The following is an 18,927-nucleotide window of genomic DNA, read 5'->3' on the forward strand; positions in this document are numbered from 1 at the left end:
ATGCTGAAGTGGAATTAACATGTTTTGTCGACCCTGTCGATAGTCAGGTATGTATAGGTCCACAGTGTTCAGTGGGATTAGGATATTAGATAGTGATATTGTTATCCATGGGGAGGTGGAATTAACATGTTTTGTCGATCCTATGGATAGTCAGGTATGTATAGGTCCACAGTGTTCAGTGGGATTAGGATATTAGATAGTGATATTGGTATCCATGCTGAAGTGGAATTAACATGTTTTGTTGATCCTACCGATAGTCAGGTATGTATAGGTCCACAGTGTTCAGTGGGATTAGGATATTAGATAGTGATATTGGTATCCATGGGGAGGTGGAATTAACATGTTTTGTCGATCCTACAGATAGTCAGGTATGTATAGGTCCACAGTGTTCAGTGGGATTAGGATATTAGATAGTGATATTGGTATCCATTGGGAAGTGGAATTAACATGTTTTGTTGATCCTACTGATAGTCAGGTATGTATAGGTCCACAGTGTTCAGTAGGATACGGATATTAGATAGTGATATTGGTATCCATGCTTAAGTGGAATAAACATGTTTTGTCGACCCTGTCGATAGTCAGGTATGTATAGGTCCACAGTGTTCAGTGGGATTAGGATAATAAATAGTAATATAGGTATCCATGCTGAAGTGGAATTAACATGTTTTGTCGATCCTATCGATAGTCAGGTATGTATAGGTCCACAGTGTTCAGTAGGATACGGATATTAGATAGTGATATTGGTATCCATGCTGAAGTGGAATTAACATGTTTTGTGGACCCTACAGATAGTCAGGTATGTATAGGTCCACAGTGTTCAGTGGGATTAGGATATTAGATAGTGATATTGGTATCCATGGGGAGGTGGAATTAACATGTTTTGTCGATCCTACCGATAGTCAGGTATGTATAGGTCCACAGTGTTCAGTGGGATTAGGATAATAAATAGTAATATAGGTATCCATGCTGAAGTGGAATTAAAATTGAGAAAGGAAATGGTGAATATGTCAAAGCGACAACCACCCGACCATAGAGCAAACAACAGCCGAAGGCAACCAATGGGTCTTCAATGTAGCGAGAATTCCCGCACCCGTAGGTGTCCTTCAGCTGGCCCCTAAAATATGCATAATAGTACAGTGATAATGGACGTCATACTAAACTCCGAATTATGCACAAGAAACTAAAATTTTAAAATCATACAAGACTAACAAAGGCCAGTGGCTCCTGACTTGGGACAGGCGCAAAATTGCGGCGGGGTTAAACATGTTTATGAGATCTCAACCCTCCCCCTATACCTCTAGCCAATGTAGAAAAGTAAAACAATAACAATACGCACATTAAAATTCAGTTCAAGAGAAGTCCGAGTCTGATGTCAAAAGATGTAACAAAAGAAAATAAATAAAATGACAATAATACATAAATAACAACAGACTACTAGCAGTTAACTGACATGCCAGCTGTTTTGTCGACCCTGTCGATAGTCAGGTATGTATAGGTCCACAGTGTTCAGTAGGATACGGATATTAGATAGTGATATTGGTATCCATGCTGAAGTGGAATTAACATGTTTTGTCGACCCTGTCGATAGTCAGGTATGTATAGGTCCACAGTGTTCAGTGGGATTAGGATATTAGATAGTGATATTGGTATCCATGCTGAAGTGGAATTAACATGTTTTGTCGACCCTACCGATAGTCAGGTATGTATAGGTCCACAGTGTTCAGTGGGATTAGGATATTAGATAGTGATATTGGTATCCATGGGGAGGTGGAATTAACATGCTTTGTCGACCCTACAGATAGTCAGGTATGTCTATGTTCCATGTGGAAGTTATTTCGTTCAAAGGTGACAGTTTTATGAATTGTAACTAATATACAAAATATGATGAGTTGAACTGCCAGTAAAAAAACCAACAGTTTATGAGCTCATCTTGTAACAACTATTAGTGGTATAAAAAATGGTGACTGGCTATATATCTAGGTATCACTGTCTAATAGAAAGGCTGCCATTTCCGTCAGAGATCCTTAGTGTGCTGAGTTTCCAAAATTTGTTAAATGCATCTACAGAATAACTTGCAGACAGCAACATGGCTGTTGTTGTTAAAAGCAGAACAAAATAGTAAAAAAAAACAATTGATTTGAAAATCTTGTATGAAATATCATATCTCACTTGTGATTACCGTGATGAAAAGTTATTTACAAATCAATTATTCTCAGTCAGACAAGGCTGTCAACAGTTTGTTTTAAACAGATTCATGTATAACAGAAATGTAACGAAATAATCATCCAAGCTTTTGTTAATGATTTTCTTTAAAAACTAGACTAAGGACAGAAAAAACTTGGCATTCACTAGTTAATACTTAAATTTAATGTAACAATATACTATAGCATTCTGAATAATGATGTTAAGGTAACGTTGCCTGTAAACTTTGAATGTCTGCCTATTGTTTTAATTTGCCAATCAAATTTGAATGTCTGTCTTATGGATATTCCAGACAGTGGAAGCTTGTGGGTACTTTAACTTGACAACCCAGCAGCTTGGACAAGGTTTATACAGTGGAGCGGTCATTTTAAAGAAACCCTTGGATTATGAATTCAGGAAGGGGTTTACCATGACTATACAAGCTAAGGTGAGTGGCCAAGACCAGGTTATCTTTTTAAAAAAAAACTTGAAAAAAACAAATACTTTAACACAGTTCTGTGGCTTCAATCATATTCAACCATTCAATTAACATTTGAGAACAAACTCTTCACCAACTTGAATCATAAATGTCATAATCGATAAATTTTACTAACTTTTATTTTGTTGATTCTGTATTCAGTAAATGACTGACATGTAAAATCTACAAGAAAAGGACTTTACATGAAATGATTTAAGAGAACATGAAATTTGGAATGATTATCTTTGTCAGAAGATCTTTGAACTTTTCTGGTAAAATGTATAACATATATAACAGTAAAACAGATAAGATTTTTTTTACCCTTCTCATTATCTACACAGTCACTTCCAATCTAAACATCTGTGTCTTTTTATTTTTACAGGACAATTATAAGCAGCTAGGTGGAGCTCCATCTTTAATGACAACTGTCAATGTTTTATTGGAGATAGAAGATCAACAGGACACGCCCCCTCTCTTTATGGAAACACCCATTACAATATTTGTTATTGAAAATCTACCAGTTGTAAGTATATTTTGCTTTAAGATTTGATTTTGTTTGTTCATTGTTGAAGAAATTCCATTTATTTTCTATATTGTTCTGTTCTTAATGTACATCATTTTTATGCCCCATTTTTGGGCATTATGTTTTCTGGTCTGTGCATCCGTTTGTCTGTTTGTGCGTCCGTCTTTACGTTTGTCCATTCGTTCGTCTGTTCGTCCATCTGTCCCTCTTCAGGTTAAAGTTTTTGGTCAAGGTAGTTTTTGATGAATTTGAAGTCCAATCAAATTGAAACTTGGTACACATGTTCCCTATAATATGATCTTTCTAATTTTAAAATTAGAGATTTAACCCCATTTTCATGGTCCACTGAACATAGAAAGTTAAAGTGTGGATAGGGCATCCCTGTACTATGGACACATTCTTGTTTTAAATTTTTTTTGTGAATTTTATTTTTTTCCTGAGGTAGAAATGCCAAATATTGATACCAAGAATAGTGTAAGAATGATATGATATATATCTGTTTTTTAGGGAACCCCTGTTGCAACTGTGACTGCAAAAGATGGAGATGAAGGATCTCCTAGACCAATCAAAATCGTCAACAAAGGTAAAACATATTTATAGCTCGAATTATGCAATATTTGTAAAAACTGTTGATTTGAGAAATTTATTAAACAACTAGGCAAGGTGTATTTTTTATGTATTTTTGTGGTTTAGTCAGAAGTTTTGTGTGTAATAATCATTCAATGACTGGCCTTGTCATTTACAATAATTGTTATTATTGGGTTTTCTACACATTGATATTGTAAAATATCAGCCGTGAGCCACAATGTGTACCTTTTTGGCAAGTGAGTGCCTCAAGCGGCTGATATTTTACGATCTCTATATGAAGAAAACACGATTATCTGTTTATCGTTCTAATTCTGGTATTTTCCCTCTCACAATGACAGTTTTACACATGAGGAAAGCCAGCTTGATAACGTCTCCTTTCACATTGTGACATGGCTGATAACTTCTCCTCTCACATTGTGACGGGGCTGATAACTTCTCCTCTCACATTGTGGCGTGGCTGATAATGCCTTGTCTCGTTTTGAAGCCTTGATACAAGAATTACGGAGGGATAGAGCAGGTTGATATAGGCAGGGACGATAAATTTATTTTATCAGCTTAAAAGAATTAAAAAAATGGAAAAAAATATGAAGGACAATAAGTTATGTTGGTTGATACATACCAACTTGAGAAAGTTGTTAAGTTTGATTTAAGGGAATACATTTTCTCTGGTTATTTAATTAACAACAGTTATAAAAGTTTGACAGTTTTATTGAATAAAATTTAGAATGGAAATGGGGAATATGTCAGAGACAACAACCCGTCCTGTTCTTTTCATCCCTAATTTGTTGTGTATCTTTCGGTCCCTCAGTCAGTTTTCACACTTTATCCAATGGATTACATTCTTATTTTCAGAATGTTAAATAAGTCGTTCCTATTTAATTTTCATTTTGATAAGTTCAAATGACTGACCCCTGTGTGATGACTAGACAATGGATACAGGTAATAGATGCATGAGATTTGGAAATTCATTTTAAAATTAAAAGCCTGTTCTATATTTTCTTGCATGCATAGTTTTATTGATTCCTGAAAGCTCACAAATTTTTGTATAGAATTGAAACATAACTGTTTTATGTAAGTTAATTAAATTTTGTCAACAAAGATTTAAAATTTTGGTCTGCATTTAACTGTGGAATAGAAGTTAAGTTTTACAGAATTAATCCCATTCTGTCAGAACAAGAAATATAAAAAAGAAGATTTGGTATGATTTCCAATGAGACAACTCTCCATAAGAGACTTAATGACACAGAAATAAACAGCTATAGGTCCCCCTATGGCCTACAACAATGAGCAAAGCTAATAGAGCATAGTCAGCAATAAAAGACCCAGAATCACAAATGTAAAACAAACGGCCTTAATAGAAAGAAATAAAATATTTGAAAAATATAATTTTATTATTTTGATTGATTTGTATTATTGTTTGATATTAATTGATTAACTTATGTGTTTTAAGCGTACGGTAAGTGTATAACTGTTGCTAACCAACTCTATAATGTTATGGTACACCCAGAGTGACAAAACAATCTTCTAAGGTCAAATGTACTTTAAAACAGGATTCAAGATTTCCTGACATTTTTCTAATATTCTGCTTTCATAAAGGTAGTATTTCGTAACTAAAAGAGATGTTTAAAAAATGTGACAAGAAAATATTTAAAAGAAAAAAACAACTAACCTAAAGTACATGTGACCTTGCTCTCAGCTACTGACAAAGTGTGCTTTATACTCATTTGTATTACAAAGAACTTTATAAGGGTTATGTAGGGTGACAGATCCATTCATATCTTTGGATGATGGTTATATATTGGTTGCCATGACAACTGTTTGTTGTTGACACTTTATATTGGCATGATACAGAATGATAGATGTGATTACATTTGTTATGGCAACCTATTTTTCCACCGGCTCTAAAACCTTGGAAACTCTTTGGTTTATACCCTTTGATCCTCTGACCTCACCTATTTTTTTAAAAATCCTTAAAAAAATCCTTGATATCCCCAAAAGTCAGATTGCACTGGTGTATTTAATCATCCTTATACTAAATAAATGTTCTGTTTGAATTAAATACTTAAACTTATGACGTTAATCAGATATAGGTCTGAAATCAATTTCCTGATAGCATTTGATGAATTAATGGCCAGGGTATCCTAGGGTACTCATGGCTTTTATTAATAGCTTACAGATTTTACTTTTAAACCATTATTTGATCAAACTGCCAATGGATTGTATAAAGAAAGTATATAAGTAATGATAGCCATTGATATTATAGGGGTGGTGCAGATTAAATTGCTTTTTTTTCTTATCAGTTTCATTACCTCCAAAATAATTTATGGTAATTTCTTCAAACTAGCTGTTTTTCAGTGAAGTTTTTATGTAATATACACAAACTGAGGCAAATTGCAAATGCTATTTGATTTTGTTGATGACATTTCTTTCATGATATTTAAATTCCACAATTTTAAATATCAAGCTAATTATATGTGGCATACATTTTGAATACTTCTGACATTCATAAACTTGACCATAAGTAGCTTTGTTATATTTCATGTGGTGAAGGTTATAAGAATAACCATCTTTACTTGATCACCCTCAGGGTAAAGGTAAAGGTATCTCACATCAGGGTAAAGGTTATAAGGGTCTTTTTCAAAAGCACTGGGATAAGGTTACATTCCATGGGTGATGTTCTTTTGCTTTTAATAAACATTTTTTATACTTTATTTACGTCAAATTTATATGTCAGTAAAATTGTATGCATATGAATAACTAATAATAAAAACATTACATAAGTAAGGCTTTAGAAATAAAAATTACCATAAAATGCTAAATGATAATGCTTTTATAAAACTGTTAATAAAGTAATGCGCTGCGTAAAGGCTGTCTAATGCATGTTATACTTCTTATCATGTAAATGCTTTTTATAAAGTATTTTATATTTCAGCATGGTGTGTTTGCATGTCTCGTGTCGAGCATTAGTCAGAACTATTTTTGAGTGATTTATTATGCATGCATTTTGTAAATTATAACTATAGAATGATATCTGTTTGGTCAATATACCATCAGAGGTTTTTCATATTTCTATTATCGGTTATTTATTTTCCTTAAAAGGTAATTTTATACAGATTTTCTTGACAAAATATAAAAAAAAGAAGATGTGGTATGATTGCCAATGAGACAACTATCCACAAAAGACCAAAATGACACAGACATTAACAACTATAGATCCCATGGCCTTCAACAATGAGCAAAGCCCATACCGCATAGTCAGCTATAATAGGCCCAGATATATAAGACAATGTAAAACAATTCAAAAGGATATAATACGTTTTAGTTTTGGATGTTTAAATATTATTCATAACTGTATGCTTGTCAAATTTTTTTGTGACAATAGCAACCTAAAATTTTCTGTTTTTGTCTTTTTATGTCCATTGTCCTTGACCTCATTTTCTTGGTTCAGTGACTACTTAAAAAAATATATCTTGTTTTTATTGTCATGTGAATTTATCAATTATAAGTAATAGGACAACTGTATTTGGTATATAGATTTACAGGTCAGACATGGTCTCCTGACCTTCACCTCATTTCATGGATCAGTGTATTCATGGGGTTAAATTTGTGTCGTCAACTCAGAATCATTAAGGTGAAGGTCAACCTTATTTGGTATATAGAATGATTGTAAGATGTAAATGACATTTCTGGCAGGTTTCATCATTCTGACCTTCACCTCACTTTAAAGATTCATTGGACAATGCTGTTTTTATGATTTATGGTTATTTGTCAGATTTCATCCGACCATGACCTCATTTTAATGGTTCAGTGAATGATGTTCGTTTTTTTTCTTTCTCAGATAATATAAGAAATAGGTCAACAATATTAAGTGTATGAGTTTTAAGATGCATATGCCTGTCAGGCTTTTTCGTCTGACTTTTAACCTTATTTTCATGGTTCATTGGTCAGTGTTAAGTTTTTATGATAAATAATAAAATCAACGGTACCAATTTTGTTGCACCAGATGCGCATTTCGACAATACATGTCTCTTCAGTGATGCTCGGAGCCAAAGCTAGAGGTCCCTTATATTTGATAGATAGAATGATTGGACAGTTTACTTTTCTTTATGACAAAATCAGAGTTTTTCCATAGTAAGGCCTGTTTCTCAGAGCAATAGACTGACATCATAGTTGGTATATGGAATGATTGTAAGATGTACATGTCAGTATTAAAAGGTTCATTTGACTTTGATTTCATTAATATGAATCATTGAGCATGTTTTAATTTCAGCTTGTTTATAGACACTTCAGTGTGTGGACTCTTGTTATTAAAAAATGAACTTTCAGTATTAATTGCATTTTAATTTAGAAATTCTATTTACAATTCAAAAGATTGCAAACCTTATTTACTTGTATACAGCAGTATGTACATCATGTATCAGGTGACTTCATTATTAAATTCACTATTTCAAAATATGTGGAGACAGTAGATGATTGGTATTGTAGTGAATACATACTTGTAGACAATAAAAAGTAAGATCACAAAAATACTGAACTTAGAGGAAAATCAATTCGGAAAGTCCTAATCACATGGCAAAATCAAATAACAAAACGCATCAAAAACCAATGGACAAGAACTGTCATATTCCTGACTTGGTACAGGCATTTTCAAATGTAGAAAATGATGGATCAAACCTCTTATAGCGCTAACCCTCTCACCTTGATGACAGTCCCATCAAACTCCGCCATATCTACATTGATGCGTAAACTAAACAGACACAATAAATAAAACAGTCAAAATATGGGTACATCAGTCATCATTGTATAACAATTTTAAAAGAAACAATTTAACAGAACACAAAAACATCTATCTATAAACACATTCATTGATTTGAGTGTCTGACTTCAGAAAATTTTATATGTCACATAAATTTGTCGTTCAATGTGCATACAATCAATTATAAAATTTACATAGGCAACGTTAGCATATAGGGTTAAAAAATCAAAAGTATGTAAGAATAAATTTTTTGAAAATAGTCCAAAAGTTATATATAGAATTTATAAGAATCCACAAATAGTAAATTCCACTACGCTATTGAATGATTTTGACGTTTATGGTTCAACGTATTTTGTAATTCATAATAGAAATATATCATTATGACATAAACTAGAATAGTGTTACAACTGTCCAGTCCTAATTTTTGTTAGTACAGAAAATGTTATGAAAAATTACATTTCAAATTATTGTACATTATAAAATTTCAGATCCAAATCAGTTGTTTAGAGTGGGTGATGCTGTGAAAAAAGCTGAAAACACCTGGGTGTCTCAAGTATTAATAAACAATCCCATCGACAGAGAAGTTCTACAGGCTCGATATCAGTTTGATATTCAGGTAATAAACATCTGACCATTTCCTGTATTAATAAACAATCATTTAGCTATTTTCACATATTTTGCTTTAATCTTTTTGTGTGATAATTTTCAATATCTGAGGCTAGTCTAAACTGAGAAGATTTTTTTTCTCTTATTTATGTGAAATTAATATTTCCTGTTTGGTGTGAGAAAAATATTTCTTCCCACTAGTGAAGTATCTGTTCTCTGCAAATGATTGATCGAAATATTTTGATGTCAAATTTTCTTGGAATCTTCTGAATTTTCCTATTGTGCGTCATGAAAAAAGGTGACCATGCCTTATGATCTCACATTTAAAGAACACAATGTTTGGCAAATTTTTGAAAAGAAAGGATAAAAATCTTCAGAGAAAAAGATTCCACCGTTATAACTCCACTCTCATCAGTTTTAAATTATTTAAATAGCTTGGCAAGCCTCACGATTTGAATTTAGATTTAACTGTCTGGAGTTGAGAAATATTGTAACACACTTGTTTTCAGTTAAGTAGATTGAGACCATGGGGATGTCATTAGCCTTTACCATTGACATTGCCTAGGAAAGTAACGATAAACAGATTGTCTTTAGTCTTTCATCTGACAGGAGTTTCCAGTCTTGGTCTCATCTCAAGGCTATCCCCTTTGCATGTATTGATCTCAAGTTTATAGCCTTTAATGATCTATGAATATCAGAATAGTTTTACTGCTTGATATTATTTTGATGTCATGGTTACATAATGCAAAACAAAACATCTTGTTCTCCTTTATTGATGAAGATTTTCTACAGGTTGTGTATCTTTTTAATGTTTAGGTATATCAAAAATCACCACAGTTTCTCTAGTATTGATAAACAATCCCAATGGACAATGATTTTCTACAGACTGGGTATGAGTTTAATTTTCAGTTGATGCTAAAAAAAAAATCACCCTGTTCTCTCCTGTATTGACAAACAAGTCATAACAACATACAAGTGTTACAAGCGAGATATTTGATAAATTTTCTGGTAATTTTTAACAATAAAAGAACTGCATCAGTTTCAGACAAATTTGTATCTGAGGAGCATACAATTTCCTACAGAATTGATCTGATTCCAAAAACAATAATGATAAGTAAAACAAACAAGTTACAACGTTTTGAAACTCATTAACAGCTATGGTTACACTTGACAGTAATGTCTGTTTTATGGCAGGTAGCTTTTAAAATAAATTGTAATAAATGATATTTTTCATTGTTCATGTTTTAATTTTTGTATATTATATATATATCTGCTTATAGGCAATAGAAGTTGAATTCAATGGTACAGAAACCAATCAGCGAACAGATACCACCATCACTGTCAATATACAAGATATGGACGACAACCAACCAGAGTTTGAATTCCCCAGTTATATGGTTAATGTCACTGAAATGGGTTCACAGACATCAGGGCCATCAACTCTTCCTGGACTGACAATGAAAGTTACTGACCCTGATGATGTAAGTACATTATTAAGTGCCTCATCTTAGCTCGACAACATTTTGTCTATATCCCCTTGAAATCTCCCATTTATACAACTATAAATTATGTTATTTAAGAAATAATTTGTTTGATTGAATTTAATTTGAAACCTGATTCCCAACCCTTCTTCACGCTTTGTCAAAACAACAAGTGAATTTTTATTTGAAAATGTATTTTCATCCAGCATATTCATGAAATACTTGCAATTAAATAAACAACAATCAATCTTTAGTTTTTCAGTCATACATGCCTTTCATCAGAGTTAATAGGTTTTTAAAAATGAAAAACGACTTTTAAATTTGACATCTAACCTTTCTTTTTCAGGCAAGTTTTGCTGGGTTTAATATTACGATTACAAAAGCTGTTCCGTTTGAGAACAACTTTTTGGTATCACCTGATAATGGAGTAGGGTCAGCCTTGATAAGTTTGACAATAGTAAATCCTTCTTTACTGGATTATGAGGTAGCAGACAACCGTATACAGACAGTTACGGTAAGACTATTTTATGGAATAAACTTCATATATGTCTCTTTTGTTGGTCAGTTGATATAAATAGAAATAGTTATTTGAAATACTAGTGACACCCTCTTTACATATTATCATGTCTGTCTTGGGTAAGGAACCACAACAAATTTTTTTTATCTTATTATTTTTCTTTATCTTTAAAGAATAAGTTTTTGTTGTTAGCATCTTAAGTAGTAAATCTAATGTATTTACATCTTATTTACGCTTAAACACTTGTCTATATTTTACTTCCAAGAATTATAAGGTTTTTTTCCCATTTTCCTATTACACTTTTAATCACAGCAGTCGAATGATAATGTTAATAACCTTTTTGGAAAATGTCCACTTGCTTGTATTGCCACCTTATCTTAGCTTATTACCATTGTGAGTGGGTCAAAATATTTAATCCTATGTAGGAACTTAGGGTCAATGCTCTTGAACTTTGTATTTTATTTGGCCTTTTTACTTTTCAAATTTGAGTGTCACGAATTATGTGGTTTTTTTTAAGAAGAAACGTGTGTATGGCATACAAAATTTTAATTTATTATGATTATATATAAATGGGTGGTAGAAATTTTAAAATAAAAATTTATGAAACCATTTCATTTGCCTAATTTGCCTGTGCGAAAAACAATAGGTATTGCATAGTAAAATGTCATATAGTACAACCTTTTCCAACCTCCACATTAAATCATATTTCTCAGGATTCACATATGGTCAAAAATAAACATATGATCAGAAAGATGAAGTATTTAATTAGATTATACAATTTTCGAAATGACTGAAAACATAAATAATGTCAAGAGTACTGCACTTTTTCTGTAGAAATACTTATGTGAATCCACCAAGTGTGATAATACTTCCCCATTGAATGCAAAGAGAGATTTAAATTATTGTTCAAATCTCTAATTTTTGTATTTAGGTTGTTGCCACTGATAAAAACAATGCTAGTAGAACTAGTGTAACCATGGTAACCATTAACATACTTGATGCCAATGATAACTATCCTGAATTCTCACAAGCTGGTTACTTTTTCTCTGCGAGAGAAGATTTAGCGGTTGGTCAACCTATTGGTAGTGTAACAGTAAGTAGATTAATGTTTTTATGCCCCACCTACGATAGTAGAGGGGCATTATGTTTTCTGGTCTGTGCGTCCGTTCATTCGTTCGTTCGTTCGTCCGTCCGTCTGTCCCGCTTCAGGTTAAAGTTTTTGGTCAAGGTAGTTTTTGATGAAGTTGAAGTCCAATCGACTTCAAACTTGGTACACATGTTCCCTATGATATGATCTTTCTAATTTTAATGCCAAATTAGAGATTTTACCCTAATTTCACGGTCCACTGAACATAGAAAATGATGTGCGAGTGGGGCATTCATGTACTGAGGACACATTCTTGTTTTCTAACAAAATTACCTACTATGCATGGATTCCTTATTATTCATGGGATATCAATTTTTGTGGATTTTGTGGACAAAGGTGAACCATGAATTTAAAGGTTCAAAGAAATACAAGTTTTCTATATGCTTGCATGCAGACGAAATCAAATTTCCACAAACACACAGTTTTTCCTCAACATAAATTGGTACCCAGAAAATAAATGAATCTACAGTTATTATGGATTTCTGCTAGATAAAATTTGACAGTTCCTATGTTGATAGGCTTATTTTATTGTTTAGTTATACCCAATGTCCATAAGAGAAAGGGTGCACTGTTTTTCTCGTGACTGTCATTCTCGTATAAATTCTCTGCTTGTATCTTAGGAACTACAGATTACAGCTTCCTGACATTTGTTGAAACAGGCTTTATGTGACCATGACTGACTGCGTAGTTTATTTTCATATCCATTGATCATTAATTTTCTGTTATAACAGTGTACACAAAGGTATCATTGTTGAGTTAGATCTCACAGTTCAACTTGATCTTCAAAAATTTATAAATATTAAAATGAATAGTTATACTCTTTATAGTTTATAGCTTGTATTGACCAATCTTCGGTTTCTTTGCCATGGAAGGAAATAGAATGTTTCCCCAAAATCCTTTGCTTCACAATAGAAATTGATTTATGTCATAGACCAAAGGAGATTATTTTGCAAACATCATCACTGTAAGATGCACATATATTAGGGCAGTCAGAGAAAACAAAATGATCTCTATAATTGGTGTCTCACTGTCTCACTTGCATATAAATTTTCAGAATGTGAGACCTATCTATATTGGTCTCATTTGGGGGTTCCGATCCCGTATCCCGCTTACTCTTTTGTCAGATTCCCGTTTCCGGCTTACACTATTAGTAAGCAATTCTCATTTTTTTGTCATTTCCCGGATCCCGCTAGACCTCATTTCCCGTTTTCAGGACACAATAATTTGACTTTCACGCGTCACACTTACAAAAAATCTGCAATCCCGCATCACGCTTAGACTCCAATGAAACCCACCTTATACATCTACTCATTACTCTTTGTACATTTCCCGTGGATTCTATTGCCTAAACAACTTTTAAATATCAATGCAACAATGTCACACTTTCATGTCAAATCGTATAAAATTATCAATGACATATACACGTCATTCAAATACAGCCCTTACAGCTATCACACTGCTAAGTTGTATGCATGAAAATAGATTTTTGTACTTCTTCATGCAATTTCCAATTCTAGACAAAAAAAGTACATAAAGTTAAAGCAAATTGCTGATAAAAAGATTTTTTTTGCCCCACCTACGATAGTAGAGGAGCATTATAAAATTGAGAATGGAAATGGGGAATGTGTCAAAGAGACAACAACCCGACCAAATAAAAAACAACAGCAGAGGGTCACCAACAGGTCTTCAATGTAGCGAGAAATTCCCGCACCCGGAGGCGTCCTTCAGCTGGCCCCTAAACAAATATATACTAGTCCAGTGATAATGAACGCCATACTAATTTCCAAATTGTACACAAGAAACTAAAATTAAAATAATACAAGACTAACAAAGGCCAGAGGCTCCTGACTTGGGACAGGCGCAAAAATGCGGCAGGGTTAAACATGTTTGTGAGATCTCAACCCTCCCCCTATACCTCTAACCAATGTTTTCTGGTCTGTGCGTCCGTTTGTCCGTCCGTCTGTCCGTTCGTTCGTTCGTCCGTCCGTCTGTCCCGCTTCAGGTTAAAGTTTTTGGTCAAGGTAGTTTTTGATGAAGTTGAAGTCCAATCGACTTCAAACTTAGTATACATGTTCCCTATGATATGATTTTTTTAATTTTAATGCCAAATTAGAGGGTTTACCCCAATTTCACGGTCCACTGAACATAGAAAATGATAGTGCGAGTGGGGCATCCGTGTACTGGGGACACATTCTTGTTTTATACTGAGTTTAGTCAATAGTTGTTCTGTAGAATCATTGTGATGTGTACATGTCAGTTTTTAATGGTTCTTGAACTTGATTTTAATGTAAACATACATTAAGGAAATGAGATATTTAAGCATGTCAACTGTATTTTTAGGGAACAGATCGAGATAGTGGTTTGAATGCAGCATTGAGATACAGATTATCAGGCACTGGAGCTGATGTGTAAGTTGATTATAGATTGTTAGGATATGAATTGACAACAGAGCTGATGGATATGTTGGGGTAGCTAAGATACAGTTTATTATCTGGTTCCATAACTTCTTATTTGGTAGATATAAAAAAAAAAGATAGGTTACAGTACCTCTGGTACCAGAATTGATGTGTTAATAGAATAAAGTGATGCTAAAAAAAATGGATAATTGATACAACAGAGCACACACACAAAAAAGTTTATATTTGTATCAAAACTGGTTATAAAAAAATATGGGATAATTAGAATATATTTTGGAGTTTATAGGTACCAGAAGTCATGTTAAATGAGAGCAAAGAGATGATTTGTCAATTATTTCAATTATTTCTGTCAGTTTGGTTTTAATTTCTGTTTCTCTATGTTTTTATGCCCCACCTACGATAGTAGAGGGGCATTATGTTTTCTGGTCTGTGACTCCGCTTGTCCGTCCGTCTGTGGTTCCGTTTGTCCGTCCAGGTTAAAGTTTTTGGTCAAGGTAGTTTTTGATGAAGCTGAAGTCCAATCAACTTGAAACTTAGTACACTTGTTGCTTATGAGATGATCTTTCTAATTTTTAAGCCAAATTAGACTTTTGACCCCAATTTCACGGTCCACTGAACATAGAAAATGAAAGTGGGAGTTTCAGGTTAAAGTTTTTGGTCAAGGTAGTTTTTGATGAAGCTGAAGTCCAATCAACTTGAAACTTAGTACACTTGTTGCTTATGATATGATCTTTCTAATTTTAATGCCAAATTAGATAATTACCCAATTTCACGGTCCATGGAACATGGAAAAGGATAGTGCGAGTGGTGCATCCGTGTACTTTGGACACATTCTTGTTCATATATATATAAATGAAACTGTTTTATTATTTTAGTTTCAATGTAAATGCTGATACTGGTAGCATAACTTTGGCTAAACCACTAGATTTTGAAGTGACCCCACGATATGAACTTCTATATATAGCAGTAGATCAAGGCTCTTCACCACGACAGACAAGTGTACCATTATCTATACAGATCATTAACTATAATGACTTTGGACCCGTGTTTAATCCTCCAACTTACACAACATCTATCAGAGAAACAGACTTATCACTTCTAATACCTGTCACTGTCCAGGTAAGAAACAGACTTGTCACTTCTAATACTGGTCACTGTCCAGGTAAGAAACAGACTTGTCACTTCTAATACCTGTCACTGTCAAGGTAAGAAACAGACTTATCACTTCTAATACCTGTCACTGTCCAGGTAGGAAACAGACTATTCACTTCTAATACCTGTCACTGTCCAGGTAAGAAACAGACTTGTTACTTCTGTTACCTGTCACTGTCCAGGTAAGAAAAATACTTCTAGGCACAGCTACTTTTGCATAGGTACCATTTCTGTACCAAATATCTGTAGTACTGGAAATCTACATTTAATATTCAGTACTATTTTGTTACTTTAAAATTATTGTAATATTTAGGTACCTGTATTTTACAGTACTTGATTTATACTTGAAAATTAAGTACTACAGATTTTTGGTTGCACAGTTACATTTTCAGCATGTTGAAGGTTTGTCAATTTCAAATCTCATATAGTTATGATGTTCAAACATGGAATACTGTGATCATTGTTGATATTATTTATGTAACAATATTTTAAGTACAAATCAAGTACTGGAAAATACAAGTACCTAAATATTACAATAATTCTAAAGTAAAGAAATAGTACTAATTTAAGATATTAAAAGTAAATTTCAAGTACTACAGATTTTTAGTACAGAAATAGTACCTATGCAAAAGTAGCTGTGTAGCTAGCAAGCAAGCTAACTAGAGATATTATCTTTACCTACACACTAAATGCAAACAATACAAGTATAGGAAAAACTGTACTTTACAGTGTTTATATAGTCTGTAGAGATAATGAATTCACTGATTATTCACAGTAATATTGCCCACTGGATACCCTTATCATTCAGCAATGTAATTGTCATTGTCTATGATAAAAACATACTTGGACTGGATTAATTGAGAAGAGTTTACAGCAAATAACACACACAGCTTCCTATTTTGTCATCTCTGTTTGTGTGCATTCATAGGTACTGTATTATACAACCTTTACCATATTTTATATTTAGGCCACAGACAAAGAATCATTAAACAATATAACATACAGAATCGTAGCTGGGAACACACCACCACCGGCAGCCTTTATACTAGGACTAAACACAGGTGTTTTATCTGTCACCAGAACTATCAACTATAATGAAACTCCTAACAATCAAGGATTGTAAGTTTAGGTTTAGTTTCATTGGTTTTACTGTAAATTCATAAGCTTAATGCATTTGTCTATTATTGCAAATCCTTGACCTCTTAGAAAAATATAATTGCTAATAGTTGATAATAATCACTGCTGAAATTATGACTGCAAGTCTCTATTATTGATGACTGATACTGTCACATATTTGGAATTTATAAAAAAAAAAAACACATTGCAGCTGCTTTCAATTTATTGTAATTTAAGAAAAAAGTAAAAGGGTAGTTTGTATGATTGTTACTCTCCTACGTTTTAACATTCTCATAAAAGTTTGACATTACAACAGAAGAACAACTTTACATATAACACATCAATTATCAATTATATCATATCGTGCTCTTGAACAGAGAATTGAAATATATGTACATGATGTAAGCTAAACAAGATTACAATAAAAAAAAAAAATGATCAGTTGTAATGCTGTCTTGAATGAATGATTTCCGGTTACTGAGTACTTGTTTGTCTTCCAGTTTTGTACTAACAGTTGAGGCTACTGATGCTGATCAACCACCTCAGAGAACTAATACAACAATCACAGTATCTATTATAGTAAGTTGTTTGTACAAATCTATACATTTATATTCTACAGACATATTGCGAAATGATTTAACCTAATTAAAGATCCAGGATCCAAAGTACATTTTGTATGAAGCGCAGAAGCCCTTCATTCTAAAAATGTGCTCACGGTCAACGCTTTTACAACCCTATGAAGTTACAAAAAAAAGCATTCAATACTTATAATTACATTTTTAGCTAGCATCATGAAAACCTGATTTTTATCAAGTTTTTATTTAATTTACCTGTGCACTTTATTGTGGGACCTTGTGTCATCATGAATAATAATTTTATTGAGTAATGAAGTTGATTAAGGAATAACGAGAGATTGCAGTGTAGCCAATCAGAATAACATATTATAATGTAACATACATCTAATGTAATTATTATCCTTTTACCCAACTTTTCAATATTTATTTTTACTAAAATTTTACTTTTTTGATAGGATGAAAATAACCATGATCCAATATTTGCACCGACAGTCTACAGTGGTTCTATAAGTGAAATAGCTCCAAGAGGTAAGAATATCAGTAATATAAAAAGGTACTACAAATGTATAGTTGAATTAGCTTCAAAGGGTTATTGCCTTCAACAATGTTACTATAAGTGAAATGGTCCCCTTTGGTAAAGATTACCAAAAGTCCAAAGTGGTAAAATAAATGAAATAGCTCCCTCTTTCCAGTATCTTTAACAAATTTCTCTTGAGAATTTTGTTTTAAAATGTTGTGTTATTGCTGTGAATATCTCTAATCATCTCTGTTTTAATAACATAACATTATTTTGGGTAGCTGCCCTTCAATTTGGCTAACTGTATCCTTGTGTCTCCATTACAACCATGAACTGATTTAAGAATATTTTTTTTTAACCTTTCTAATGAGAAACTTATACAACTTCATAGTCAGAAATAAAATGAGTATTTGTTTTGTGTATTTTTAGACACGCCCATCACAACTGTGTCGGCAACTGATGCTGATTTTGGATCTAATGGTAACATTAAGTATTACATCTGGAGTGGAGGCCAGGATAACTTCGCTATCAATGCAAATAATGGTGCTATCACTGTCAGCACGAGGAAAAATCTGGATTACGACAATATTAAATTATACAATGTTACTGTAAGTTGGCTCTTTGCTATTAATTAGGCTTAAATTAAAATATTGTTTGTTTGCCCTTTCCTGACCGACCCTTTAAATTCGTTCTGCCTGAAAATCTTTTATTTGTATTTATCAGCAAGATTTTATTTTATTTTATTTTTTCGTTCCTAATAAAAATCTTTTATTTGTATTTCCCGCTCAAAACTTTTTTACCGGAATCCTCGGATTTTATATTTATCGTGAAAGGTCTAGTCCGTTTGGTATCACGTGAGCGTTTGACATGAAC

General features: G+C 32.9%; 1 protein-coding gene across 1 annotated transcript in view; it reads left to right on the top strand.

Moving 5' to 3' along the window:
- Window positions 1–18,927, top strand: part of LOC143046864 (cadherin-87A-like) — a 59,265-nt gene that overhangs the window by 19,005 nt on the left and 21,333 nt on the right. The window contains exons 9-22 of the mRNA XM_076219924.1: window positions 686–796; window positions 2,495–2,629; window positions 3,042–3,182; window positions 3,690–3,765; window positions 9,015–9,142; window positions 10,413–10,613; window positions 10,960–11,127; window positions 12,062–12,223; window positions 14,618–14,685; window positions 15,570–15,813; window positions 16,814–16,965; window positions 17,463–17,541; window positions 17,993–18,065; window positions 18,484–18,662. Of these exons, the coding sequence (XP_076076039.1) occupies window positions 686–796; window positions 2,495–2,629; window positions 3,042–3,182; window positions 3,690–3,765; window positions 9,015–9,142; window positions 10,413–10,613; window positions 10,960–11,127; window positions 12,062–12,223; window positions 14,618–14,685; window positions 15,570–15,813; window positions 16,814–16,965; window positions 17,463–17,541; window positions 17,993–18,065; window positions 18,484–18,662 (1,917 nt within the window). The remainder of the gene's footprint in view (window positions 1–685; window positions 797–2,494; window positions 2,630–3,041; window positions 3,183–3,689; window positions 3,766–9,014; window positions 9,143–10,412; window positions 10,614–10,959; window positions 11,128–12,061; window positions 12,224–14,617; window positions 14,686–15,569; window positions 15,814–16,813; window positions 16,966–17,462; window positions 17,542–17,992; window positions 18,066–18,483; window positions 18,663–18,927) is intronic.

This window comes from Mytilus galloprovincialis, chromosome 9 (assembly GCF_965363235.1).
Source record: "Mytilus galloprovincialis chromosome 9, xbMytGall1.hap1.1, whole genome shotgun sequence".
In the NCBI taxonomy this organism is placed as follows: domain Eukaryota; kingdom Metazoa; phylum Mollusca; class Bivalvia; order Mytilida; family Mytilidae; genus Mytilus; species Mytilus galloprovincialis.